The 27565-nt window shown below is 40.8% G+C and overlaps 2 protein-coding genes across 4 annotated transcripts; one reads left to right on the top strand and one right to left on the bottom strand.

Annotated features, from left to right (window-relative positions):
• Positions 1 to 11225: 11225 nt before the first annotated feature.
• Positions 11226 to 26810, bottom strand: LOC121688765 (histone-lysine N-methyltransferase, H3 lysine-79 specific-like). Of its 3 annotated transcripts, none has more exons than XM_042068589.1 (5): positions 26723 to 26789; positions 26137 to 26549; positions 25926 to 26018; positions 25467 to 25816; positions 11226 to 11258 (listed from the first exon to the last, which is right to left on the bottom strand). In XM_042068589.1, exons 2-5 carry the CDS (start codon positions 26491 to 26493, stop codon positions 11237 to 11239), a joined length of 822 nt encoding a protein of 273 aa, XP_041924523.1. In that variant the 5' UTR covers positions 26494 to 26549; positions 26723 to 26789; the 3' UTR covers positions 11226 to 11236. The 3 variants fall into 3 exon arrangements, with proteins under 3 accessions (XP_041924523.1, XP_041924524.1, XP_041924522.1); XM_042068590.1 differs by having other exon boundaries at positions 26709 to 26763; XM_042068588.1 differs by having other exon boundaries at positions 26137 to 26810.
• On the top strand, positions 14395 to 19914 carry LOC121688762 (zinc finger protein 26-like). Its single transcript, XM_042068577.1, has 2 exons — positions 14395 to 14552; positions 17708 to 19914. The coding sequence occupies exon 2, from the start codon at positions 17856 to 17858 to the stop codon at positions 19044 to 19046; it is 1191 nt and encodes a 396-aa protein (XP_041924511.1). The 5' UTR covers positions 14395 to 14552; positions 17708 to 17855; the 3' UTR covers positions 19047 to 19914.
• Positions 26811 to 27565: the final 755 nt, after the last annotated feature.

Genomic DNA, 27565 nt, shown 5'->3' with positions numbered 1-27565 from the left:
ATTTCAACATTCTTGACCGGTTTGTTACATTGTCTAAAATCTGAGAATACTTGTTGGCTCTCTCTGATGATGTGGTAACATTCATTTATCTGATATGTTCTCATAATACACCCGGAGAAATGCATCTGAGATTGTCCCAAATTAGTCATCACTGATTTAAAGAACAATTCCTAATTACTATAGAGCAAATTGGTTGTTTGCCATCTGAAAGACATACTGAAAGACAACACTTAATGCACAGAAAGTAGCCTACTGGTGCTGAAAAGGTGAATAGATTGTAGAATAGCCAAAGAAGATGTACCATTGTTATAAAACCTCTCTAAACAATCACAAGTAGGGCAGGTCATCACAGTTCATCCATTGCAACTGGATTGATGAAAGGTCACTTACACCTGTAGGCTACATTGTATTTGGGAAAAGCAAAAGGTATCAGCATAATGTTATTTATTTATTTTTATTTTTTTTATGTATTTATAAACAAAAACATCTCTGTCAGTTCCATGCCGTTTTCAACAGCTATCAAAAACAAAGGTCATTTTTGGATGGATGGATTTTTTGTGAATGTTTCTTCTTCTACATAAGATTTTAGTCATCTTTAGTTCATGTAATACTTTATTGTCAATGCACAAATTAAGTAACAGTAGTCTGAAACGTTATTGTTAATGCACAAATTAAGTAACAGTAGTCTGAAACGAAATGCTGTTTTACATCTAACCAGTGGTGCAAATAACTGACATGTCCAAATGGGCCTTGATGAAATGCGTCGCTAGACTGTTCATACACATTTTAACGGGCCAAAGTTGAAGAGCTTTTGTCCGTTATTGTTCGTGCAAATATAGGCTGATTCATGTTCCCTTGCATTGTGTAACTAAGGTCCATGGCTAGTCTGGCTTTCATCAGACCAAGCTCAATCTTTTAAGAAATCAAAAAATAAATAGCGGGCAGATCAGGCTGGGTTCACCCAGCCTAGTCCATAGGCACCCAATATTGTTTAATTTTCAGATTGAGATATACACGCTCTGGCTATTCTAAATGCAAAAATGCATTAGGGAGTTATAACAAAACTGTAACTAACAAACTAGATCCTAATAGAAAGCTGTTAGCTTCCCTAAGCTACAGGTAGGATTATAAGGTAGGCCTATTTACAACATAAATTGTCAATAGGCTATGCTGGCGACACAAATAAAATCTCCTTTGGAAACCAATGGCTTACGACTTACAGTATCAAGCGGACTTAAACTGTCATATCGTGGCGAAAAGTTGTAATAAGATTCACGCAGCTCCATGAGTCAAGGAAAGCGCAAATTAAGTAGCCACTTCTAAATGGGACCCACTACACAGTAGCTTAAGGTGTTTTGCTAAAGCAGCCATAATGAAATGAAGGTGTCATTGTTTGGATACTTCACACACACACGTGCTTTTTAATTTCACAGACTACAACTACCAAGCTGTAATCAAAGCACATCGATTCCCCTCTCACACCCTGCACGCACTTAAAACAAAATAAACAGGCGTCTCAGTCTCACACATGTATAGGCAAAACTGTATCAGACCGGTGTAACGTTGGTAAATCTTCCATTGCACAGAATGATTTTGTAGCACGTGCAATAAATGACAGTCGAAAGATACAAACAGTGCTGCTATACATTTGCTTGGTATAACCGCATGTATAGTTTTCTACAAATGCAATAAATCAAATGCCTCCATCACTCAACCAACGCTAACGGTAACATTACCTAGGTCCTTATTGATATTACAAGATTAACGTACCTGCAGTAAAAACCAAGCATGTCCGATAAACATCCTCAGATTTATTTCGGCTTCAAGAAGAAATGGGAATTACACTTCATGTGAACATCGTCCTATCCTTATTAGATGTTCGCTGCGGTAAATTACAGTCCTTGTATGAAGAGTGATTTGTTTTTTCCAACCCACTTTTAACTTCCAGCAAAATTACGTCTCACAGCAACGATGCGCCATCTAGTGGACAAACGACTACTTCTCGCCAATACTGAAAATGCAGCCATGATGATGATGATGAATATTTATTTTGGCTTTCTTTTAATCCTACCGATTTTCATTTTTTACCGGGGGGGGCAAATCACAAATGAGTGATTATGAGCCAGGTTGATGTGGGCCCTTGAGACCAACATACCATAAAAGATTCACAGAGAACTGTGTCTGCCCTACCCTCCTTTCGGGGGGTCCAGTCCAGCGGGGGGGCTGCAGATGAAAACGAAAAATGACGGTTCCATGCTATCCATGTGGGGGTACATGCCCACCAAGTTTTGTGTACCCCGGTCTTTCAGTGTCCCGGGAATCCTTGTTGGTGTACGTCACTAAATGTACACATAAATTATTTTATTGTAAGGCCCCCCATGAACGAAAGTACACAAAACTTGGCATGCATTCAGAGGGTGTCATAATGATCCTACACTTTTAATTTCGTGCAGTTTTGACCTTGTCAGCCAGAGATATTGAGATGAAAACACCTAATTTTTTGCTTTTTAATTTTTAACTAGGTGGCGCTATACATGAAATAAGTGGTAATGGGATGGGTTGACATGCCCCCTTAAGACCAACATACAAAAAAAAGGTGGACCTCCTAGGCCCTACGGTTCTCGAGATATTCACAGAAAACTGTCTCCGGCCACCTACAGGCCAGTTGGTGTATAGTAACATAAATTAATTTATTGTGTGGCCCCCCATGAACGGAATTCCACAAAACTTGGCGTGCATACAGAGGGTGTCATAATGATCCTACACTTCCAATTTCGTGCAGTTTTGACTATGTTAGGTCACAGATACCTTCAATTACACCACCTCATTTTTACTTTTTTGTGTTTAACTAGGTGGCGCTATACATGAAATGAGTGGTTATGGAATGGGTTGACATGGCCCCTTGAGATCAACATACAAAAAAAAAATGGTCCTCCTAAACCCTACGGTTTTCGAGATATTCACAGAAAACTGTGTCTGCCCTACCCTCCTTTCAGGGGGTCCAATTCAGCGGGGGGGCTACAGATCAAAACGAAAAACGATGGTTCCATGCTATCCATGTGGGGTTACATGTCCACCAAGTTTCGTGTACCCCGGGCTTTCAGTGTCCCGGGAATCATTGACGGAAATTTGGGCATGCGAAAAAGAAAAAAAGAAAAAGAAAAAAAATCTGACTAAACCTATATGACCACCGCTTCGCTGCGCGGCGGTCATAATAACAGTCAATAATGTGACCCGATTTAAAGTGGTTTTCACCCTTTTGGACACTCTTGATTTTGTCCTTGAAACAGTGAAATATTCACTGGGGCATGGACGGTTTGCTAACCATTTTACTACAGTGTCTAGCTGCTAGCCAGTGGTAGCATCCAGCTTGCATGTGCTATCAGCTAGCTTGCTAGTTCAAAAGTTGAAGTATTTAATGAGATTAATGCCTCGAAGTATTTAATGTGCTTTTAATGCCTCGACTAAGTTGATGTTTCTGATGTGACGTAGCGCTCTAGAATCTTTGATCCAGACTGCAGGCACCCAGCGTCAGAGGCTATACGTTAATGTTAACGTTATGGCAGCTCGCAGGTCAGCCGCAGCTCAGTGGTCGTGGCTGCTGCAGATCTCTCGCAGAGTAGGCCCATTGCCCTGAGCAATCTTTCCGTCCAGATGAGTCCAGACAGAGGATGTGCAGCGTCAGATGGAAGAGGGACGGCTAGCTTGTAGTCAAGGCAAGCTCATCAGCCCAGTCGAATAGAAACTAACGTTACCGTTAGTTATCAGCCAGAAAAAAGGACCAAGAATAACACAAAAACTATCGAAAGTAACGTAAATAAAAGGTGAAAACATTTAACTTGACAAATAAATACAAAAAAATAACAGAACATTACATAAAATTACGAACATTACATAAAAACAAACAAAAACATGATGCCAGACGTCAATTAAGCAATATAGCACGAGTGAGAGTGGGGTTGGTCATGGATATTCCCACGGGTGTTGTTCGGCCATAGCCACGAGGCCGGAGGCCGAGTGGCGCAGGCAACAATTTTTAGGATCAGTTGAGTTCTTGTCGTAACCATAGACAGTAAGGTCGTAACACGGTGATGAGGAACTACAGCTGCATGTGACGTCACATGTTTGGGCGCTTAATCTCTAACTGATCAATACGCAATTTGCTTAACTGGCTTAACACATTTTTGTAATAACGGAACGTGAAGTAAACCGCGTGGTGATAACCTTTATGTCAGGATAACTGGTGTGCTTCTACTCACATGAAGAGCTAGCTGTAAGTGTTAAGTGTCAATGCTAACCAGGCTAATAAACAAACCATGCTACCGTGAGTAACGTTGAAGGGTAAAGTCACGTGACTTCTTTTGTAGTTCGTTTATGAAACAAAAGGAGCAATTTCGATTTTCTTAAATAAGGCAAAATAGGGTCTGACATTTTCACAGTTAGAATATTATTACTGTATAGAGACTGAAAAATATTTTTGGTGGATAACATCGCTGATTTGGCTTCACAATATTTTTTTTAAATTGGTCTATGGGACTTAACATTGAAGCTGCTCTTCGATAGGAACGCAACCACTTGGGGCGCTGGTTTTCACTTTCCCTCCCTATGGGGGAACGGGAACTCATTGTTTTTATGACCGCCGGCGGTCATATAGGTTTAGTCAGATTTTTTTTTTTTTCTTCTATTTTTTTAATTTGTTTTTTTTTTTTTTTTTTTTTTTTTCTTTTTCGCATGCCCAAATTTCCGTCAATGAGTCCCGGGACACTGAAAGACCGGGGTACACGAAACTTGGTGGGCATGTAACCCCACATGGATAGCATGGAACCATCGTTTTTCGTTTTGATCTGTAGCCCGCCCGCTGGACTGGACCCCCCGAAAGGAGGGTAGGGCAGACACAGTTTTCTGTGAATATCTCGAAAACCGTAGGGTTTAGGAGGACCATTTTTTTTTTGTATGTTGATCTCAAGGGGCCATGTCAACCCATTCCATAACCACTCATTTCATGTATAGCGCCACCTAGTTAAACACAAAAAAGTAAAAATGAGGTGTTGTAATTGAAGGTATCTGTGACCTAACATAGTCAAAACTGCACGAAATTGGAAGTGTATGATCATTATGACACCCTCTGTATGCACGCCAAGTTTCGTGGAATTCCGTTCATGGGGGGCCACACAATAAATTAATTTATGTTACTATACACCAACTGGCCTGTAGGTGGCCGGAGACAGTTTTCTGTGAATATCTCGAGAACCGTAGGGCCTAGGAGGTCCACCTTTTTTTATGTATGTTGGTCTTAAGGAGGCATGTCAACCCATCCCATTACCACTTATTTCATGTATAGCGCCACCTAGTTAAAAATTAAAAAGCAAAAAATTTGGTGTTTTCATCACAATATCTCTGGCTGACAAGGTCAAAACTGCACGAAATGAAAAGTGTAGGATCATTATGACACCCTCTGAATGCATGCCAAGTTTTGAGTACTTTCGTTCATGGGGGGCCTTACAATACAATAATTTATGTGTACATTTAGTGACGTACACCAACAAGGATTCCCGGGACACTGAAAGACCGGGGTACACGAAACTTGGTGGGCATGTACCCCCACATGGATAGCATGGAACCGTCATTCTTCGTTTTGATCTGTAGCCCCCCCCCCCGCTGGACTGGACCCCCCGAAAGGAGGGTAGGGCAGACACAGTTCTCTGTGAATATCTTGAGAACTGTGTGAATATCTTGAGAATTTCATTTCGTCCCCGGGGACCGGGGTTAAAAGAAAGCCAAAATAAATATTCATCATCATCATCATGGCTGCATTTTCAGTGTTGGCGAGAAGTAGTCGTTTGTCCACTAGATGGCGCATCGTTGCAGTGAGACGTAATTTTGTTGGAAGTTAAAAGTGGGTTGGAAAAAACAATGGACGCTTCCTACAAGGACTGTAATTTACCGCAGCGAACATCTAATAAGGATAGGACGATGTTCACATGAAGTGTAATTCCCATTTCTTCTTGAAGCCGAAATAAATCTGAGGATGTTTATCGGACATGCTTGGTTTTTACTGCAGGTACGTTAATCTTGTAATATCAATAAGGACCTAGGTAATGTTACCGTTAGCGTTGGTTGAGTGATGGAGGCATTTGATTGATTGCATTTGTAGAAAACTATAAATGCGGTTATACCAAGCAAATGTATAGCAGCACTGTTTGTATCTTTCGACTGTCATTTATTGCAAGTGCTACAAAATCATTCTGTGCAATGGAAGATTTACCAACGTTACACCGGTCTGATACAGTTTTGCCTATACATGCGTGAGACTGAGACGCCTGTTTATTTTGTTTTAAGTGCGTGCAGGGTGTGAGAGGGGAATCGATGTGCTTTGATTACAGCTTGGTAGTTGTAGTCTGTGAAATTAAAAAGCACGTGTGTGTGAAGTATCCAAACAATGACACCTTCATTTCATTATGGCTGCTTTAGCAAAACACCTTAAGCTACTGTGTAGTGGGTCCCATTTAGAAGTGGCTACTTCATTCGCGCTTTCCTTGACTCATGGAGCTGCGTGAATGTTATTACAACTTTTCGCCACGATATGACAGTTTAAGTCCGCTTGATACTGTAAGGCGTAAGCCATTGGTTTCCAAAGGAGATTTTATTTGTGTCGCCAGCATAGCCTATTGACAATTTATGTTGTAAATAGGCCTACCTTATAATCCTACCTGTAGCTTATGGAAGCTAACAGCTTTCTATTAGGATCTAGTTTGTTAGTTACCGTTTTGTCATAACTCCCTGATGCATTTTTGCATTTAAAATAGCCAGAGCGTGTATATCTCAATCGGAAAATTAAACAATATCGGGTGCCTATGGACTAGGCTGGGTGAACCCAGCCTGATCTGCCCGCTATTTATTTTTTGATTTCTTAAAAGATTGAGCTTGGTCTGATGAAAGCCAGACTAGCCATGGACCTCAGTTAAACAATGCAAGGGAACATGAATCAGCCTATATTTGCACGAACAATAACGGACAAAAGCTCTTCAACTTTGGCCCGTTAAAATGTGTATGAACAGTCTAGCGACGCATTTCATCAAGGCCTAGTGATGGGGACGAGACCGCCTATGCCGAGTCCGAGTCAAGACCGAGTCTTTGAAGGGTCGAGACCGAGTCGAGACCGAGTCTGTTGGTTTTCAAATACAGTCGAGTCCGAGTCAAGACCGAGTCTTTGAGGAAGCAAGTCCGAGTCGAGACCGAGTCCTTTAGGAGTCGAGACCGAGTCGAGACCAAGACTATAAAAAATGTTCAGTTTTAATATTCATAATTTAATATCACTCCAGTTAATAATCAACAGTTAGGCCTACAGACTAAGCTAGATTGGGAATTGTTTAGAGGAGCAGTTTTAACGTCCTAATATGGACTATGCTGACCTACAGACACTCACCGGCAGCAGAGCCATAGAAATAAATAAACGGCTCTGACGGCAGTATCTTTGCATTGCACCATGGGATGTCATTTTTAAATAATGCCGGTCAACATTGCATTTTATTATTATTGTTGTTATGTGTTGTCTGTTTTTTTATATGAACATAAAAAATGCGTTGGTCTCGAGGACTCGGTCTGAAATTACGAGTCCTTCTCCTCCCACTGTGGTCCGAGACCGAGTCAAGACCGAGTCTTTGAAGGAACGAGTCCGAGACGAGACCGAGAAAGCAGAAATTGGTCTCGAGACCGGACTCGAGTCCGAGACCGGACTCGAGTACTACATCACTATCAAGGCCCATTTGGACATGTCAGTTATTTGCACCACTGGTTAGATGTAAAACAGCATTTCGTTTCAGACTAGGCTACTGTTACTTAATTTGTGCATTAACAATAACGTTTCAGACTACTGTTACTTAATTTGTGCATTGACAATAAAGTATTACATGAACTAAAGATGGCTAAAATCTTATGTAGAAGAAGAAACATTCACAAAAAATCCATCCATCCAAAAATGACCTTTGTTTTTGATAGCTGTTGAAAACGGCATGGAACTGACAGAGATGTTTTTGTTTATAAATACATAAAAAATAAATAAATAAATAAATAACATTATGCTGATACCTTTTGCTTTTCCCAAATACAATGTAGCCTACAGGTAGGGTTGCCAACCGTTCCGTAAAATACGGAATCGTCCCGTATTTGCAAGGAAAAATATGTGTTCCGTATTGAACTGATACGGAACGCATTTTGTTCCGTATTATTGAGAATCAACTCGTGCAAATCCATGACAGATCAGTATTATAATTTAGACTATGAACGAAAAATACACGATTTGTATGAAATAACAAACCTCTCAGTTTGTCTGTCATCACTATCCCAACAGAGAATGCACTTTTCATTTGAGCCACTGCAAGTCACGTATATTACGCTGATAGCGTAGCGTGAGATGACATGTCTTGTCATGAATTTTACAGTGCATCTGTGCAAGATAAACAAATAGGCTAGCCTACTTGCTGCAGAGACAGAAAAAAGCCAGAAATAAAATAAGGCTTCACCAAATTCAGAGCTTTTGGAGCAGCTTGCTATGTTCAATATATTTTTTTCTATGACAGCATATCCACCAGCAGTTTTCAGAGTTATTTGGTTTGAGTATAATAGGCTACAAACAGTTATTTCTTTATCAAGTGTTTTTGCATCGAAATGATTCTTGTTTTGCACCAGATAGAAAATGAGTAGGCTAGTGGCTATAGAATGTAGTACATTATGTGCGCATTTTAGTAAATAATAGCTCACAATTTTGTAAAATGATGCACTATTTAGTACAATAATACATACATAATTTCAACCCCCCCCCCCCCCCCCCCCCCCCCCTAACTGAAGTGGATGCCGGTGTACTGAAGTGTATTATCGAAACACCCCCCCCCCCCCCACTAACCCCGTTCCTTATTTTCATATCAGAAAGTTGGCAACCCTACCTACAGGTGTAAATGACCTTTCATCAATCCAGTTGCAATGGATGAACTGTGATGAACTGCCCTACTTGTGATTGTTTAGAGATTTTAAAGGTTTTATAACAATGCTACATCTTTGGCTATTCTACAATCTATTCACCTTTTCAGCACCAGTAGGCTACTTTCTGTGCAGCCGCACACACACACTCAGGCATGCCAAACAAGCATACACAAAAGTTTCAAGAGTGGGGGATGGAGTAAAATATGGAGACAAATTGAAGTGTGATTTATTTTCGCGGAACGGATGTACAGGACTGAGCGGCGGTCATATTTTGTACCGCTATGCGGTACATCTAGTTTTGTCTTATTGTAGGGCTTGATCTGACTTTATCCCGTGCCTCCCTGTTTTGTGTGTACATGTTGGTTGACGACAGGAGCTGCAAACCCCTTAAATAATAATAAAAAAAAGCAGTTAACGCATTGGTGTGAGCGTCTACGTCCTTTGTGGTGGAGCTGGAGAGATCTGCTACATGTATGTATGGCCGCGAAATCGCGGGGAATGTGAGGGTTCCATCCCTTTTCTTTTACTGTCTATGGTTCCATCTCCTCAGAGAGGAGGGAACAGATATAACACGTGTTGTATATATATCTATGGGAAGGAGCCCTAAGTTGCCCTGAGCTGCATTTGGTGGAGAGACACAGTTAACAGTATGTTGTTTAGACCCACAGTTGCATGTCAGTGCAGAGATGTTGGGATGATCCGTTACAGGACAGCCTCGTTTTTTTTATTTTTTTTTAGCATTTTTATAATGAGTAACAGCTAGTTAGCTGCCTGCCAGTTTAGCTAGCTAGGAGACGCAGTGTGCAGGCTGTGGGACAAGGACAGAGCTAGTCTAGATAGCTGCTGTTTTTCACCTGGACCTGCTAACGTTACCCTTTTGGAGACGGATTCGGTTGCATTCCGGTGCAGGGTCCACCGGAGCGACACGACGTCACGAGGACGACTGCTTTAACGTTACCGCCGGTGCTGAGCCCACCGGAGGACCTGCCGCCCTGGTCCGCTGGTGTCACCGGCTACCTCGTCTAGCTCAAGGCCGCTGCTTGCCTTCCGTCCACTCGGGACAACGGTCAACGGCTCGTTGGCTGAGTGGAGTGAAACAGTTTGTGAGTAACTTACCTTACACTGACACACACACAAACTTTTCGCCACGAGCGGGCGGGCATTGTAGCGGTTGCTGCCCTGTTATCCGGAGAAATATTTGGTCACTGCTATTTACCGATTTGCATTTTCGTACAACATATAACGTTATACAGCAAAATGAACAGAATTTGGACCAAGCAACGTGGAGATATCTCGGGAGGAAGAAAATAGTCGCTGCATGACGGGGAGTGCTTTGCATTTCCCCTTATCCATGAGTCATGCTATAACAGGTTACCTTGGCGGCTGTTATTATAGACCTTAGGCCTACTTGTCAAAGTAAAACACTCAAAACCATACCTTCATATTACATCACAGTTTATAAAGGAACGGAGTTTTAAAAGAACACAATATATCAGAGGGATTACATTAATATTTAGCAAGAAAAAACAAGATTTCTACCGTAATTTCCCCAATTAAATATTTCCGCTACACGGCCACCAGATGACGCCATTTCATGGCTTTCTTTTACATCCAAAAAAGGCCCAAAGTGCAGTGAAATGCCGCCATCTAGTGACATGAAATATGTAATGTAGCCCATTATATTTATTAGAAAAGAAGCTACCGTCGAATAATATTGTACTTCCTTGTGAATTATTCGTGTAATCCATCTGATATATTGTGTTTTTCTTTTTAAACTTCGTTCCTTTAAACGTTGTTGAAGTCCCAGCCATGCCCCACAGATAGTAAACATATGACCACCTTAAAAGATGTGCTCCACAAACATGGCAGGTTCTAGGCTTCTACTGGCCATGCTTAAAATCATTTTCTTTAATGCTGTTATCTCGACATGAGTTTCACACTTGACAAATATATGCAACACCCCCCAACTGATATATGTATTCGTAATGGTAAACTTCTCAACCAACAACATTTGCAATAAAGAAGTCTGAATTATTGTCATTGCTGCTTTATTTATATTTGCAATGATATATTTCAGATCAGAGGTTCTGCGATCCTTGGAGTGGTGGGGCTCCAGGTGTTGAACTGGAGTAGTGCACTGTGCAGGAGAGCAGAGGACTCAACCAGGGCTCAGTCAAGTGTGGCCAAAGCTCAGACCAGAGGGTAGGAGAGGAGAAAGAGAGAGAGACAGAGAGAGACCCAGTTTACCTGACTTGACCTAGAAGCAGAAGAATCTCCGCCTGCCGGAGTGGGATTCGTCCTGGCGTCTACACTCTTTTTCGGGACGTTTTGCATCATGCTGCTTTAATTTTAGCTTTTAGTACTTTTTCCTCCTTTTGTTCAATCTTTTCCTGAAACTTTTTATTAATTTTGTCCTCCTTTATCTCATACTGTTGTAAAAGAGCCTTCATGTCCTGGCTAAGGCAGAGATTCTGAGAACCAAACAAAGTGGAAGCAGATACATTGTTATATTTTGAAAACATCAGTATGACAGATGAGAAAAGACAACACATGTTTGTATGTATGGTACAAATACAGTACCTGACTGTCATCGCTGGGGGTGGCCTGATTCCCTTGGGATTCACTCCACTTCAGGAAAACGCTAGGGATTTTGACAGGTATTTTCTGAAGCCTAAGAAATAAAAATAAACCAAAAATTAAGCACTGTCACCCAGAGAAGAATGCTGTATCAAATCTCAAGAGTGCACTAACAACAGAATTTCATGTGAAAGAAAACTAAAAAAGGTTACATTTCCAAGCATCCAGGTCTCTGCCAGGGTCCTCAGTTCAGACATCAGCCTCTGTTTAAAGACAGCTGTGGAGAGTGCTCCAGACAAAGTTATGTCTTCTATTTCTGTTGTCAGTCTATTAGGGTTTTTCAGCATACTTGACATATTCTCACCGAAGCATTCATTGCACCTCTGGCCTTCTAAGGCGGTCATTAAATGCTTTTTTTTCTCTTTGTAGACCTAATAATCGTTCATGCGTCTCCCTCAGCCTGGACGTCATATCACATGCAGCTTGCTCATGTTGCACTTTCATTTTTTTCAGCTGCTGATCCTTAGAGGCCAACAGATTTTCCATCTCCTTAATCAGAGCCTCTGCCATCTTGCTGGAGCTTTAGCAATGCTGAATTCACTCTGTAGGCTAATGTGGGGTCTGTGCTAAAAGGACAAAAACAACCAGGAATAATATCAAGGAAACTTGAAAACAAGAATACCTTCTTCATTGAAGACCCTTAGTAACCAGTTTATATTTTTACTAGCCTATTCATTACAGTCTTAGTGTATCTTCATACCACTTTCGATGAAATCCTGCCTTATAAACCTCGGGCCCTATTTTGACGATCAGAAACCCGGGCAAAACTTATTCTTATTGCGACGAAAAGCTTATTCCTATCTTACACTCTAATTTTGCGCTATGCACTTCACTTTTTTTAAGCCTTACACCCGAGGTGTGGCAGAAGGTGTGGTCTGGCGAATGATCCAAAAATCGCTGTCTTACGCCATCTAAAAATCATTACGCCACTGACCAAGAAAAACCTGGTCTATGCGAAAGGCGCATCTAAAGCACAGCTTAGGCTTAAGATGCACTGTCTCGAGATGCAAGTAACCCTTAGCAAGCAGTCCCAAACAACTTCTCTGCAGGATAAATAGCCTTGGGATTTTTATTCAGTCATTCGAACATTATATTGATCACAATATTTTACTACACAGACTAGAATACTGGGTTGGATTTACAGGCATAGTTATCAACTGGCTCAAATCATATAAGAACGGAGCTTCTTTGTAGCCATGGGCAACTGTACTCAACACCAACGTCCTTGACCTGTGGTGTTCCCCAGGGGTCGATCTTGGGGCCACTATTATAGGGCACTATTTGCTCCTACTTGGACAAATCATCAAATATATTTTGATTTCATATCATAGCTATGCAGATGACACACAAATGTACTTAACGACTATGGTCCCCTAGCATCTCTGTCAGTGTACTGAACAAATCAACAACTGGATGTCTCAGAATTTTCGTCTTGCCTTGAAAATTATTCTACCTTGTATTTTATTACTTTATTTACTACTTTTGCCTTTGTTTTTTATGCTTATTAATTATTCTTTATTTTTAAATTATTTTACCGTGTGTTTTATGTTTTCTTTTTATTATGATCTTTACCTTTTGAACTATTCTTTGACTATATTGCCCTTCTATGCTATTATTTGTTATTACTGTTTGCTTTTGTTTACGTAAAGCACATTGAATGACTGCTGTGTATGCGCTATATAAATAAACTTGACTTCTATGCTTTTATTTGCCATTACTTTTTGTTTATGTAAAGCACATTGAATGACCCCTGTGTATTAAATGTGCTATATAAATAAAATTGACTAGACTAGTCTAGTAAGCTGTAGTGGGTATACTGTGATCAACCCCAAATGTTAATGCCTATCGTTACTTAAGTGGGTATACCGAGATGGTGATGCTTATGCGTAGTCCTGCGTATCACGTATACTGTACTACACTGCAACAATGATAGATGGCATACAAAAAATGTGGAGTGGTCTAGATGGGATGAACATATAGATTAAATAGTAATTGGTCTTGCATTTTTCAATCTAAATTGTAAAGTTAGCTAATTTGCATTTTTCTCATAATCCTTGTCTTCTTATGACATACAATGTGAAAGGATTCAAACCTGATAGAGGAGCCCTGCTGTGGTGAAGACTTAAATATCACTCTCCCCTCAGTTACAACTGAAAAAGGTGTATGGGCTGAGATTCAGTAGCATCATTTGTTACACACTGATGCCACCTACAGGTTCCACCAAAAGACAGGTGAAATTTTGCTGGATGGGGTCATCACTGTCCTAACTGCTAGAGGAACAAGAGACTGAAATCCCTGATGTCCAAGCAGGGTGAGCTCGTGCAACTAGAATCGCAGATGGAGGGCTGGTCATCAGTCCTGGAAGTGCTGGTCGGTTGAGTCCGGTGTTGGTTGGCAATGAAACCTGGGTTGATTGGTATTAGATTATATTAGATTAAACTTTATGGTCATTTAGCAGAGTACAGGTACAGAGCCAATGAAATGCAGTTGACATCCAACCAGAAGTGCAAAGAAGCATTAAATACCAAAGGTTGAGTACAATATTCTGTGCAGTTATGCAGACGATAGTGATTCATGACATGTCTGCAGAGACAGATAAGGAGTATAAAGGGTTATGTGCAGAGAGTATAAATAGACATGTATTAGTGTATATGTATGTATACATGTAATATATATATATTGCCTATATAGCCCCCCCCCCCCATTAGTGAACCATTAGCTCCGCCCTTGCTGACCTTAGACTGCCGTAACTAGTTGCAGCTGTTTGTTGGACGAGCACGGCACAGGAGTAAAACTATGAGCAGGTCGCTCCATTGTGTGATAGTTTTGAATGCAATGTGAGTTTACCAGTGATATCTACTCACTCATTTGTCTTAGTGGACACTGGACTGCTGGCTTCGTAGATACATGAATTTGTTGACCGATTAACTGATTTGGTAAGTAGCCTTCGTTTTCCTGTTAGGCTATTTGTCCTATTTGTAGCGGCATTCATGCGCTTTGGGTTAAAGCTTTAACGTTAAAGGATTGCAAACACCACCGGGCACTGAACGCTTGCTAGCATGACACCATTTATCTTTTTGCGATGTCCTGCTCGAAAACATCTTTTTAACGCCAATTATTGTACTGTCTATGGACTGGCTCAATTTTTTTTTTAAAGTAAGAACTGTGAATCAAGACACCTATTTAGTATGCATTTCCTACTACCAAAAAGTAGGCAAGTCCTCCACGTGATCTGTTGTAGGCTATCGCGTGTAGACCTAGACCAGGGGGGTAAGCGAACCTTCGGATTACCTACCAGCTGTTTTTTGTAAAAATAGGCTAATGAAGATGTCATGACCACGTGATTTTCTGCGGCACAGTAGAGATTGGTAGAGACAGGTTGCCCGGCACACACACACACATACTCACATGCACACACACTCGCATACTCACATATAGAGAAGTTTGTGGACAGTCAGGGATGGATTACTGCCTAGGGATCAGGGGGCCCTGAAGCCCAAGCTTTTGCATGGAATCATTGCCTCAATATCAACAAATCAGGATGTAGGCTATGGAATCTGATTGAATTTAGTATTGCCCATCCCCAAAATGCACCAGAATACAGGAAATCACAAATTAAAAAAATTCTGGGGGAGGACCCCCCCCATTCCCACATATGCGACAATTAGTGGGGGGCCCTTAATACATCTGGGCCCAGGGGCCCGAAAGTTCATAATCCGCCCATGTGGACAGTTATGCATTAGGCTATGTGCACCCAACATATTCTTTACAAAAACACAGGTTTAAGCCAAATATGTATGTTTATCATGTATTTCTAAAGTTCATTCCACCTGAAAAGCATGTTTTTGTGAGCCAGGAGGTTAAAATAGTCTTGTAAAAACAAAGCTTCCCTCTGCTGGGAGCGGACCACTGATGAAAATTTGTATTCTAAGCTCATATAGGACAGAAAAAAGTTCCTTGAAATCTTCTCGGACATAGCCTACAGCTGTTCTTTGTAAATGTAATTTGCTCCAACATGCACAATTATGCGTTTAATGGATTTATATTTTGACATTATTTCTGTAGGTCTGTTTTTTGTCTCGGACACTGATGCATTTGGAAAACAGTGTACAATCATCCTTTCCTCATCAATATGTCTCACAGCACAGCACAGTCGCCAAGAACAAGGGTGGTGGGATGGCGAGGTGTCGGATGCTGCTCTTTGTGCACATTATTCTTGGAGTCTGTTCCCTGGGAAGTTCCTCTCTCATGTCTCGGGGGCTGTGGGTTTTCCTTAGGACCCCAAGCCTTGTCTGATCTGGCTCTATTTCTAATACCAGAAACGGCCACCATTCAACCCAGAAAAAGTCATATAACCATTCCAATGACTCCGAAGCTGTTAAAGATCCAGTATGTAGGAAATAATGGAAAATAAACTGTAACCATTCCAAAAATGATCACCATGTGTTGTCAGAGAGTAAGGAAACACAATGAATTGAAGTAATGGCTTATTTGACAACATTACTCTAACCCGTAAAACCCATGAAAAAAAAAATGAGTTACGAGGCGGAATCTCTTGGAATTTTCGTTTATGTTTTGAACGATTAATTCTAGAAAAACATATAAATAATGGGCTAGCGCGTCCTCCTATTTGGGTTGCCAAATTAGCAAAGGTCAACTGTCAACAGCTGTCAGTTGTAGTCATGAACGCCTACGAGAGGCAGGCAAATTTCCAAAATTAAAACAAGAAACAAATTAAGTGGACATCGGAGGAGTTTGGTGACGTCTTCGTCAAATGAAGAATATCAAGTCTGACGCAGAGCTGGCCTTATTTCTCCACAACAGGTAACCTAGGCTAAACTTCATCTGCATCGCTAACTTCAGCTAAATATGTTATGTTGGTTAGAGAGGTATTTTTTGTTTTCACTGTTTCCGTAATGTGTAGCTGGGTCATGGTTGGAGAAACGTTAAAGCAGCTGCAGGTCAACTAACGTTAGCTAAAGTCTTCATTACATCTGGCAACCCAGAAGAGGCTCGCGTCTGGTAGTCTTGAGAACGTTCACCAGTGTTTTGATTTTGGCCTACAGAACATCCTACAAATCGCACCTTTAAGGTAAATTAAGGTTAAAAAACGGCATAGCTCCCCTTTTAATGTCAGACGTTTCTCACTCGCCTGGACTGAGGATGTGCGAGATCCAAAGTTGACCAACAGGAAATTGTTAAAATTGGCTTCACTCCTCTCAGTCTACGTGATGGCTGTGTCCATATTACTGTTACTGTCAATAGGTGATGATGACCGTGCTTGACAGCACTTAGCTACCTATTTTTCTGACCCCATTCTCAGGCGCACCCAACCTAAGCTCTGGATGTTGTTGCTTTGGACAAAAGCGTCTGCCAAAACCCATAACTATAACCATGTTTACAAACATTGAAGGGGTCTATCCCAGGCTACTTTGGACTGTCTTTAGACTTTGCAAGCAAACGACAATGCTGACTGCAAGGTCCCAAATTTAAACGAGCGATAATGCTCCCGAATGTAAAGATGTTTCAATAATGCCAGACATATGCAAAGCGAAGCATGACTAGCTACAGCCAACGAGTGGCAGACAGAGTGTAATGTCACTTATAGGCAACCAGAGATTGTTTTTAAGTCACATTGTTGCAAATATCATATGATGATGCATCATTCCACAAAATGGTTTGTCTTCTCTTTCATTAAATTATTCAATAGGCTAAACATATAAAGCCTTGACTCAAAACAACTGTTAAGCTTATGTCATTTTGATCTGTAAAAAATGTCACATGCAGCCATACTCAACCAACCGCAACCATACAATTCTGCTCACTGCACATGTATTATAATATAATATTCAGTATTCATTATTGAATGCTTAGCTGGAATTGAGTTTTTCCCCATCACCCTATCTTTAAAGCAGGCCTACCTGCGGCCATTTAATTCGGCTACAGGTTTTCTACAGGAATAGCATGTTTGAATGGCCACTGCACTAGTTACTGTATATGAATAGCAGAACATTAACACAGACTATATTTAAGTAAAAATGTTCATTGCAATGACTTGAATAATCATTGTGACTTTCTCTGACATTCAAAGGTTTTTCTGCAAGCGAATATGTTGGCTTGTCCGGATGGCTATGAGAGGAGTCTTTAGATGAAGGTTGAATCAGACAAAGCCCAACTCAACTAGGAGTGCCATAACTGGCATGAAGAACTGACACACTGGATTTCTAACCACACAGACAATGGAGACTGCAGATCAACAAACTAAACTGGCTACACCACAACATCTTGAAGCAGAGATTAAGAATGACTGTAACCCCGCTGTCAGATCTAATTCTTGGACACCAGAAAATGTGGTTTTAACTGTCTCTGTCAAATCAGAGCCAGACTTGAGTCCTTATGTTTGCACTGAGAGATTGTTCTTGGAGAGGGATGGTTGTAGTCCAGATGATCTTCACACTGAACATGAACTTTTTGACCTCAAATGTGAGGTTAAGTCAGAAGTGGACACAGATGAGCAAATGTCTTTGGAACTTGCAGAAAGAATTGTGAATCCATTTCAGGACTGTATAACGTCTAAGGTTGAAGCTGAGACTGATGAAGTGTTTGACAATAACCCTGACCATTCAGTGGCCTTTTTAAATGCCCTCCAAGACGAGAGTGTCCAGGAGGCACAGGGAGTTAACCATGACACTGAAGTGTTGAAACTGACCGAACCTGAAGAGTCAATTCAGGAAGGCCGTATTTGCCATGTTCTGAGGTACAAGCGCAAGCCTAAATCTGGAGGCAGAGAAGCTGATGAACCAAAGACACAACCTGAAAGTTTAAGGGACCACCTTTGCTTGCTGTGTGAGGAAAGCTACAGCAGTGCTGATACGTTGAAGGCCCACATGAAGACACACAATAGTGAGAAACCCTTCGTCTGCCCCACCTGTGGGAAAGCATTTCTAAAGAGAGCTTACATGAAAAAACACATTCGCGTGCACACGGGAGAAAAGCCATATGTGTGCCATCTATGCGGAAATGCCTTCTCACGGTCAGATGCCCTCGCCAAACACATGCAGATCCACACTGACAAAAATGAAGGTGTCCCGAGAAGGCACTCGTGTGAGGTGTGTGGAAAAAGCTTCCCTACGCCATCCAGACTTTCGTGGCACCAGAAAAGGCACACGGAGCTCAGGCCCTTTACCTGTAAGCAGTGCCACAAGGGATTCAAAGTGCTGGGTGACCTACGGCATCACCAGAACAGGACTCATACGGACGTGAAGCCCCATGTGTGCAAGAATTGTGGATACAGCTTCAGCAGAAGGTGCAGCCTAGAGAAACACCAGCGCACCCACGCAAGACTGAAACCTTACAGCTGCCCGCACTGTCCAAAATCATACGGCTCTGAACGAGCGCTGGCATACCACTTGAAATCTCATACTAATTAAGTATTTTGTTCATCACTCACCATGCAGGGGAGGGGGCCTCTCAGTTGGTAATTGCTTTACACATGATTGTTGCAACAATTCAGCCATGACAGATCTCCAAATGTATGAGGAGCGGGTGGTAGATTGTTATTCCTACAAACACTTCAGGTCTGGCTTTCTTCAGACAAGAAACATCACGATAACACTACGTAAAATCAGTAAAAAGGGGTAAATAGGGTAAAGGTAACCCACCTTCAATATTCTACAATTTCAAAAGATTTATTTTCCTCATTTCCTATTTTGGAAATCAAAGGATATCAATGTACAATCTGTAGCTAAAAACTTTAAACAACATAGGGACAACACATTTGTTTGAAGAGTGTGCCTATCTGTACACAGAAATGTGTTTTCAATGTAAGTTGTGTTATTTTCAACATACTGTGTAACAAATTAGAAAAAGAAAACACAAACTGTGGACACAGATGTATTATAAACAACACAAATTGTGTTGCAAAGTTTGGTGACAAACAAAATCTGGCCACATTACAGTTTAAAATTGTTTTAGATTGGGCGATATAGGGGTGCTATTTAGCTTCTGTTAGCGCAGGTCCATAGTGAGGAGGGCTGAGGAGAAGCTAGTCGCAGAGGCGCACCTTGTCAACAGGCAAGGCAAGCAACTGCTTGGAGCCCCGAGCCGCTAGGGGGCCCCCGACCTGGTCTCACGTTTGCCGGTGGGTCAAGCGAGAATTTCGTCCATAGAGATTGAATGATGTATTTTGCGTGTTCCTGTCCTGTTGTACAAACATTACATCTGTACATATGTAGGCCCTATGCTATGGCCTTATAAACAGCGAATCTGCACATATTTAGGCTACTGTGGTAAACGTCAATCGAGGGTGCAGTGATGATGGATCAACATCGGAGTTTGGCATTTAGCCTACTCAATGAAGTTACTGTATAGTAGGCTAATGTTAATTGGCAGAAAGATTGAACATGGTTTGCTACATCTATACGACAGTAAACTTCAGCTAGCTAGCGACAGTTACTAGTTAAGCAAGGAGATGGTTAACGTTATGTTTGTATTAGGGCTGTCAGCCATAACATGCTAATTGCGATGCAGTAAGGACCAAGCATACGCGTTAATTTTTTAGAACCCAATTGACATGCGTCAAAAAACACACCCTTTCTTCTTTGTTACATTGCTCCGGAACTGTTCATCGCAGCAAGATGAAACCTCTATGGCGTGACAGAGCAGAAGTGGGTCTTTCTAACGAGACCACGCACTTATATGTACGATCAAGTATGAAAATAAAAAAACATGAAATTAAATCAAATTGCATCATATTTACAGTCTATACTTCTCTGCGTTCACCCATTACTCTCGTTTGAATTACTCGTGATCGCATAGATCAGTGTTTTTCAACCTTTTTTGAGCCACGGTACATTTTTTCACAGAATTACACACTGTGGCCTAATATTGTAAAAATAATGACAATTTAGTCCCTCATTTGTTTACAGTTCAGTTCAGAGTCGGCATTTTTTCTTTTCAAGGAGGCCTATTTATTTATGTTTAGCCTGATTTGCTGTTTTAGGCCCTACGTCTTTTCATCCATATTAGAAAGCTAGATACCGGACTGTCCGTTGAGTTCTAGCCTATTACTGTAAGTGGCATAGGCTACGTGAACGCAGCCATCATATTGCTGGAGGCAAGCACCTACACGCTCTGGGCAACACTAGCTGACAATCAGAGACACCTGTCTGATTTCCAATCAGAGACACCTGTTTCTCCATTGGCCTCCACTAATTGTTGCCCCCATGATGGCATCGCTATTTACGTATGTTCTGGAGCCCATTGCGTTATCTAGCTTTCCAATATCTATTCTTCACCACCAGTTCTCGTGTGCATCACTTGATTAACAAGGTCATTATTGCGCTATTAGTCACCCACGGACAGAGTTTTTTTTTTTTAAACTGTCCTAAAATTGTGAGAATTGTTCTAAAACTTACTGTTTACCATGTTGTTAGTCGCTTTGGTTAAAAAGCGTCAGCCAAATGTAATGTAATGTAATGTAATATTTATTTAGCAAGTCACTACATTGCAGGCACAGATGCTCAACAATGGCATATCCTAGCCTACTATTTGCAACAACTAAAGTTTTTGGACCAATTAAGTGAAATTGGACAATTTCCCATGGCATCCCCCTCAGGTGTGATGATCTCTCACGGCACACTGGTGTGCCAAGGAACAGTGGTTGAAAATCACTGGCATAGATATGGCAAGCATATCAGATGAAAGAGGAGACACAGGGCTATCCATTGGCATCATGTATATGTATCTGGCTTATAAAAACAGATAAAGTGACGGAAAAATAGTAACTTCATATAGCTGGACTTACCCCACATTTCTGTCTGTTTTTGTGGCAAAGCATGTTTATAATCCAACGCTATTGTATGTTTCTCTATGGCAAAGCATGTTCATAATCCGGTTTTGAGATCCTAGCAAATTTCTGCATGGCATCCAATTCAAGGCTCACATTGCATCCCAATGTTCAACAAAGAAACCCATTTTTTGCCTCTACTTTGTTCATGGCAATGCAGTAAAAATTACACCATAGGGCCTAGGCACACACAGGCTAACATGCAAACTCGGTCCAAGTCAGGTCAGATCAGTTCGTGTCACAGATATGGAGCACAGAAAGGTCATTTTTCATCACTAAATAAAAAAAAGGCATTTATTTCTGTAAGGCGCACACCACATATGTCTGTAAATTGCTCAGCCCCAGAGAATCCCTCCACCATGGCAATGATATTGCCAGATTCAGGACTGTCTGCTTCACACACACATGTAAGGCAAGTCGAGCTGCCAGCTTGCAGTGGTGAGATACATGTCAAAATATACAAATTTTCGTACGCTTTTTGTATTTTTATTATTTAACATAACCTAATGGTGATAACACTTGTAGGGCCCCCTTGGATTTTTTGCTTGGGGCCTCACAGACTCTAGAATCGCCTCTGGCTAGTCGCTAATCTGAATTCGCCATTGCTCAATCAAATCTATTCACTGTAAAAAAAAAAAAAACTCTGAGTTTACTAAAACAACAAGTCAACACATGTCACTAGCTTTTTTGAGTAAGTTTTACTTGACAATAAAGAACTCTGATAATCAAGTTAACAAATGCTCCCAACTTCAATATATTAATGCCAACTAATATATTGACTCCAACCAAAAACAAGTCTAAATAACAACTCAAAAATCTAAATTGATCAAACAATGTTTTTATTTTCAGCCAGTTTTGAACACCCCTGACATTTTTCTGCTCTTTTAGGTTTCTTTAAGTGAAACCTTTCCTCCCCATCTTCACCCTTTCTTTTTTTTTTTATTAACACTGGTTTCAGCATGACCGGATTGTCTTAATTTATTGCGGTAGTTCCCCACTTTAAAATAAAGACTCTGACACCAACCACCCCATCCTGTGCCTGGTCCATCCTCTAAAAGACATGGACATTTCTGTACAAGTGCAGCAGCAACCCATTTCTGTGACGAATGGAAATGAAATATATGACGATCGAAAACTCATGAAAACGCACAATCTGGACATTTTATCATAACTCGGTTGCCGCTTTGGGTCGAATCAGTGACGCATGCACGTCAGGTCAAAACCAAAGATTCTAGAACAGAGCCACTCCGCTCTAGAATCTTTGGTCATAACCAGGCCATTTTCGTGGGTTTATCACTAGGTGGCAGTCTCGCTGATCACTTCCCGGAAAGTTTACACAAGTAAGTAACAGGCAACACTTCATATTTCATGAAAGACGTTATATCTCAATTTCTAGAAAAAAACAGCGATTTTGATGAAAACTAGCCACTGTTTAGCTTGGGATTTCTCAGGAACAGAGGCGTGTAGAAATACACGGTTTGCACCCACCGAGAGCTTAAAGTCTCACCTTTTAATTGAGCCATTGTATGTGTTCATAGCTATAACACAGAATATGCTGTGGCTGTACAAAAATCATCAACAATGGTCTAGATTGCTGGCACTCTAGGACAAAGCTCCCGAAAACAGCTTGGCATTCAATGAGTTAATATTTCTGACTTAATGTCTCTGGGGGGTTCAAGACGCTTATTGGTCTTGAGATAATCGTGGTTAGCTCTTCTCAGACAAAGTTCGACATCCAGAGAAAATTTTGGAGATTCAAAGGAGGAGGGCAAATTAGTGCACATTGTGGCCAACTGGAGAGCTCAATGAAGAGTCTCCAAGGCCATTTGCTGCGCCAATATTGTTGAGCTTGTATCGGTTTGCTCATTTTGCAAGTGGCTGTGCGATAGGTAAAGGCAATTCAACCCACACAACTTTAAGGACCACTTTCTCATCTGGAAGCTCATCAATATTTTGCAAATTACACAGTGAATTGTCAAAGTCCAGATCTTAAAATTGAAGGGAAAAACCATCTCTCACATCCAGCTGTTCAAGTGTTCTACAGACTCAGGGCAATTGGGAAGCTTGACCCGCCTTGTGTTGGTCAGAGAAATGCACACCCACAAAAGCATTATGTGCTGTAATAAACAAACAAACAGTCATTTAATTGCATTGCAATATGTTTATAGCATTGTGTATTGTGTGAGGACATTCAGTTGTAGGGCTGTGTAGACCTTGGCTGTTTTTCAGTCTATTTTGATTTATATCTTAATTAATGTATTAAAAACTGCAAACCTTAGGGGTGCTTCCAAAAAGCAGATTGGCAGAGGCACAGCACTCTGAATGTAAACTGACTGTTTGAGAAAGCCGTCCCGATCAAGACAGTATGCCACCATTTCTTGATGTTTCATTGGAAGAGAGCAGGAAATTTTTGAAATTGTGGATGTCATGCACTATTTTCTTAAAATAGCTATGCTTGGCCTCAAAGCGCATTGTCCATAATGACACCAGTGGCCCAAAACACTGAATGAAATGTGTAATGATCATATACTGTAAAAAATAGGTAATGATCCACAACATGATGCTTGGGGCGAAAAGGAAAGTCAGGGAAAGTTTCCATGAGCAGGTGTCTATGGCCATTTATCAGACTGCCCATGTAGCTCAACGTACAAACAAATGGACAAACACTCCTGTTTGCTCCAATCGCTGTACGTCTTTGGTTAAACAGTTGAGAAGCTTCTCGTAGCCAAAAGCTCGGACGTCAAGGCTCTTACCAAGTGCAGCAAGCTGAATGCAGCAAAGGTCTGATCGATACTGCGGTGGTAGATTTAGTAAAACCCAGTAGACAGCAGTAATTTTGTGAATTTTTTTGGATGTTCTAAGGGGGTTGCACACCTCAAATTCATCAACCTAAGGAAATATGAAAGTCTCCATCACTGAGAAGTGGATTGGTTTTGTAGTAATCACCATCCTGGAAAGACATCAGATGCTGGACAATTTTGTCCATGATGTCTGTACTACTCAAGAGATGGACAAGCGCATCATATAGAAAAACGTAAACAAAATATGTATTTTGGGTTCTTTCATAAAGATACTCTGTCGGTTGTAAAATTGAAAAGTGCTCTTGAAAGTACGAGTCACGTCTTGGTTGAGAGACTACCCCGCTCTGATGTGGCGTGACTAAAGGGATTAATTTCAAACAGCACATCAGAGATTTCCTCAAGTAGAGTTGGGTTGCCTAAACTGTGCTTGGTCAAAATATCTTACATTTTATTGACAGCAAGGGCCTTGGATAATTGCATTATGTCTTGCAGTTCTTCAGTTATTTTCTGAATGGCATCTTTTGAAACATGCAAGACTGTCTGCATTGACAGAAAAAGAGGCCATTTTGTGCACTACAGCTACGGTGTCTGCACCTTCACACAATATTAAATCTGTCTCTGAAACCTGTTGAGCACAGGTAAGGCCCTTCATCCCCATCATCAAAATCAACTTCAGAACAATTGAGATCAGGGTCGAGTTCATCATTAACTGGTGCACCTACTGCATTTTTGAGTTCCCTATTGTGAAGTGTTTGTGCTTCCTACTTTTGTGTGTCGCAAAAGATTTGTACATTGCCAATGCTATGGTCGCAGCCTACAAATGGACAAGTTATAGCTTCATCACTACGTAAATGTCCTCCAAGATGTTTAAAAAAGTCCACTGCACCTATTACAACAGTCTGGCATACTTTACAGAAACATCTGAATGGTCATCTGAGGTCATTCAATATTGTTTTTATATCCAATCATGGTGCCAGACAGTTAACATATTAGTTGTGGAATGTTCCTCCTTTTGTTGTCTTTATCAGATCACTTTTGCAGACTTTTGTTGATTTGTTTTGTCGATATGTTGTCTATGTCCTTTTTGCAGCTAAGTCTGCGTTTACGAGATTTGCAGATGATCGCATTCTGTTTTTATTGACATTTACACAACCCCAACATTTTTGAAAGAGGGGTTGAACACGTAGACCTGAAATCTCCGCCAGCCGGAGTGGGCTTCATCCGGGCGTCTGCGCTCTCTTTCGGCACGTTTTGAATCACGCTGCCGTTTGGCTTCTGCCTTTTTCTGCTCTGTAGCTTCCTTTTTCTCCATTTGCTCTCTCTGTTTCCTTTCTTTCAGCTGCCTTTTCTTCTCCTCCTTCAGCTCAGCCTTTTGAATCTTTTCCATTTTCTCTGTTTTCTCTTTTTCAAGCTTGGCTAACTCTTTAATTTTAGCTTTTAATAGTTTTGCCTCCTTTTGTTCAATCTTTTCTTGAAACTTTTGATTAATTGTGTCCTCCTTTATCTTATACTGCTGTAAAAGAGCATTCATGTCCTTGCTAAGGCAGAGATTCTGAGAACCAAACAAAGTGGAAGCAGATACATTGTTATATTTTGAAAACATCTGCATGACAGATGAGAAAAGACAACACATGTTTGTATGTATGGTACAAATACAGTACCTGACTGTCATCGCTGGGGATGGCCTGATTCCCTTGGAATTCACTCCACTTCAGGAAAACGCTAGGGATTTTGACTGAGGTATTTTCTGAAGCCTGAGAAATAAAAACAAACCAAATATTAAGCACTGTCACCCAGAGAAGAATGCTGTATCAAATCTCAAGAGTGCACTAACAACAGAATTTCATGTGAAAGAAAACTAAAAAAGGTTACATTTCCAAGCATCCAGGTATCTGCCAGGGTCCTCAGTTCAGACAACAGCCTCTGTTTAAAGACAGCTGTGGAGAGTGCTCCAGACAAGGTCATGTCTTCTATTTCTGTTGCCAGTCTATTAGGGTTTTTCAGCATACTTGACATATACTCAGTGAAGCATTCATTGCATCTCTGGCCTTCTAAGGCTGTCACTAAATGCTTTTTTTCTCTTTGTAGACCTAATAATCGTTCATGTGTCTCCCTCAGCCTGGACATCATGTCGCATGCAGCTTGCTCATGTTGCACTTTCATTTTTTTCAGCTGCTGATCCTTAGAGGCCAACAGATTTTCCATCTCCTTAATCAGAGCCTCTGCCATCTTGCTGGAGCTTTAGCAATGCTGAATTCACTCTGTAGGCTAATGTGGGGTCTGCGCTAAAAGGACAAAAACAACCAGGAATAATATCCAGGAAGCTTGAAAACAAGAATAGCCTAGGCCTACTTACTTAATTGAAGACCCTAGTAACCAGTCTATATTTTTTACTAGCCTATTAATCTTAATGTACCTTCATACCACTTTCGATGAAATCCTACCTTAAAAACCTCACCTTACTAGAATGTTCTGTGCAGCCTGTGTTTTCTTGAATCAGTGTATTGTTGATACTTCGTCGTCTTCATGCAAATACTGACAAGAGAGTGTGCGCACCCTTTTTTATAGGTACTGCGGCGTGACGTAACAAACATGCACGTGACGTCATGCAATTATAAGAAGCGCCTAGACGTTGTAGTATTATGTGTCATTTTTTGGCTTATTTATATAGCACATTATCATACACAATAATAATAATAATAACAAATACAAATAATATAGCACATTATCATACACAATGGCTATTTAATGTGCTTAAAGTAAGTGTTTCTTTAACAGAAAGAAAGTGAAAGTTAAAGAAATAAACGGCACTTTTCAGCAAACCATGTAGGCATAGACAGCCACGCTAATAGGCTGCTGGGTGAGATAATATTTCATATTTACGTGCTCCGACGTAGGCCTAGGCTAATGAGAGTTTAACTGAATTCAAGTTTTATATGGTGCACGCACAGCGTGAGATGGGACCACTGAGGGCGCACCGTCGTCCTAGCAGTTGGCACTCAAAACGCGTTTTAATTAATTAATTATAAGCGAATTCATGTTATTTCCTTGATATCCACGTCAAATATAAAAAAAAATAATGGAAGATTTATGCTAAAATGTTTTTGGTATTGGTGCTGTATGAACACAAACTTGTCATAGCCTTCTCAAAACTTGAAACTTCACCTAAAGAACATAAGTTAACCTGAAGATGATCTGACAAAACAAGTCCAAGAGGAATAGAAATGTGGAGTCTGAAATTATTTGAGTTAACACTTTCCTTTCTGTGACTGAACAACCTGTCTAAAGAGCTTACAACTTA

This window comes from Alosa sapidissima, chromosome 17 (assembly GCF_018492685.1).
Source record: "Alosa sapidissima isolate fAloSap1 chromosome 17, fAloSap1.pri, whole genome shotgun sequence".
Lineage (NCBI taxonomy): Eukaryota > Metazoa > Chordata > Actinopteri > Clupeiformes > Clupeidae > Alosa > Alosa sapidissima.
This window is presented reverse-complemented; position numbering and strand designations above follow the sequence as displayed.

What these genes read in the sequence shown, in the direction of transcription:
- LOC121688762 (XM_042068577.1), top strand. Translation starts at nt 17,856, where the DNA reads ATGGAGACTGCAGATCAACAAACTAAACTGGCTACACCACAACATCTT.
- LOC121688765 (XM_042068588.1), bottom strand. Translation starts at nt 26,493, where the DNA reads ATGGCAGAGGCTCTGATTAAGGAGATGGAAAATCTGTTGGCCTCTAAG. An exon ending in TCCCCAGCGATGACAGTCAG is followed by an intron (nt 25,817 to 25,925) that starts GTACTGTATTTG and finishes TTTGGTTCTCAG; the next exon opens with AATCTCTGCCTTAGCAAGGA. An exon ending in GATGAAGCCCACTCCGGCTG is followed by an intron (nt 11,259 to 25,466) that starts GCGGAGATTTCA and finishes CCACTCCGGCAG; the next exon opens with GCGGAGATTCTTCTGCTTCT.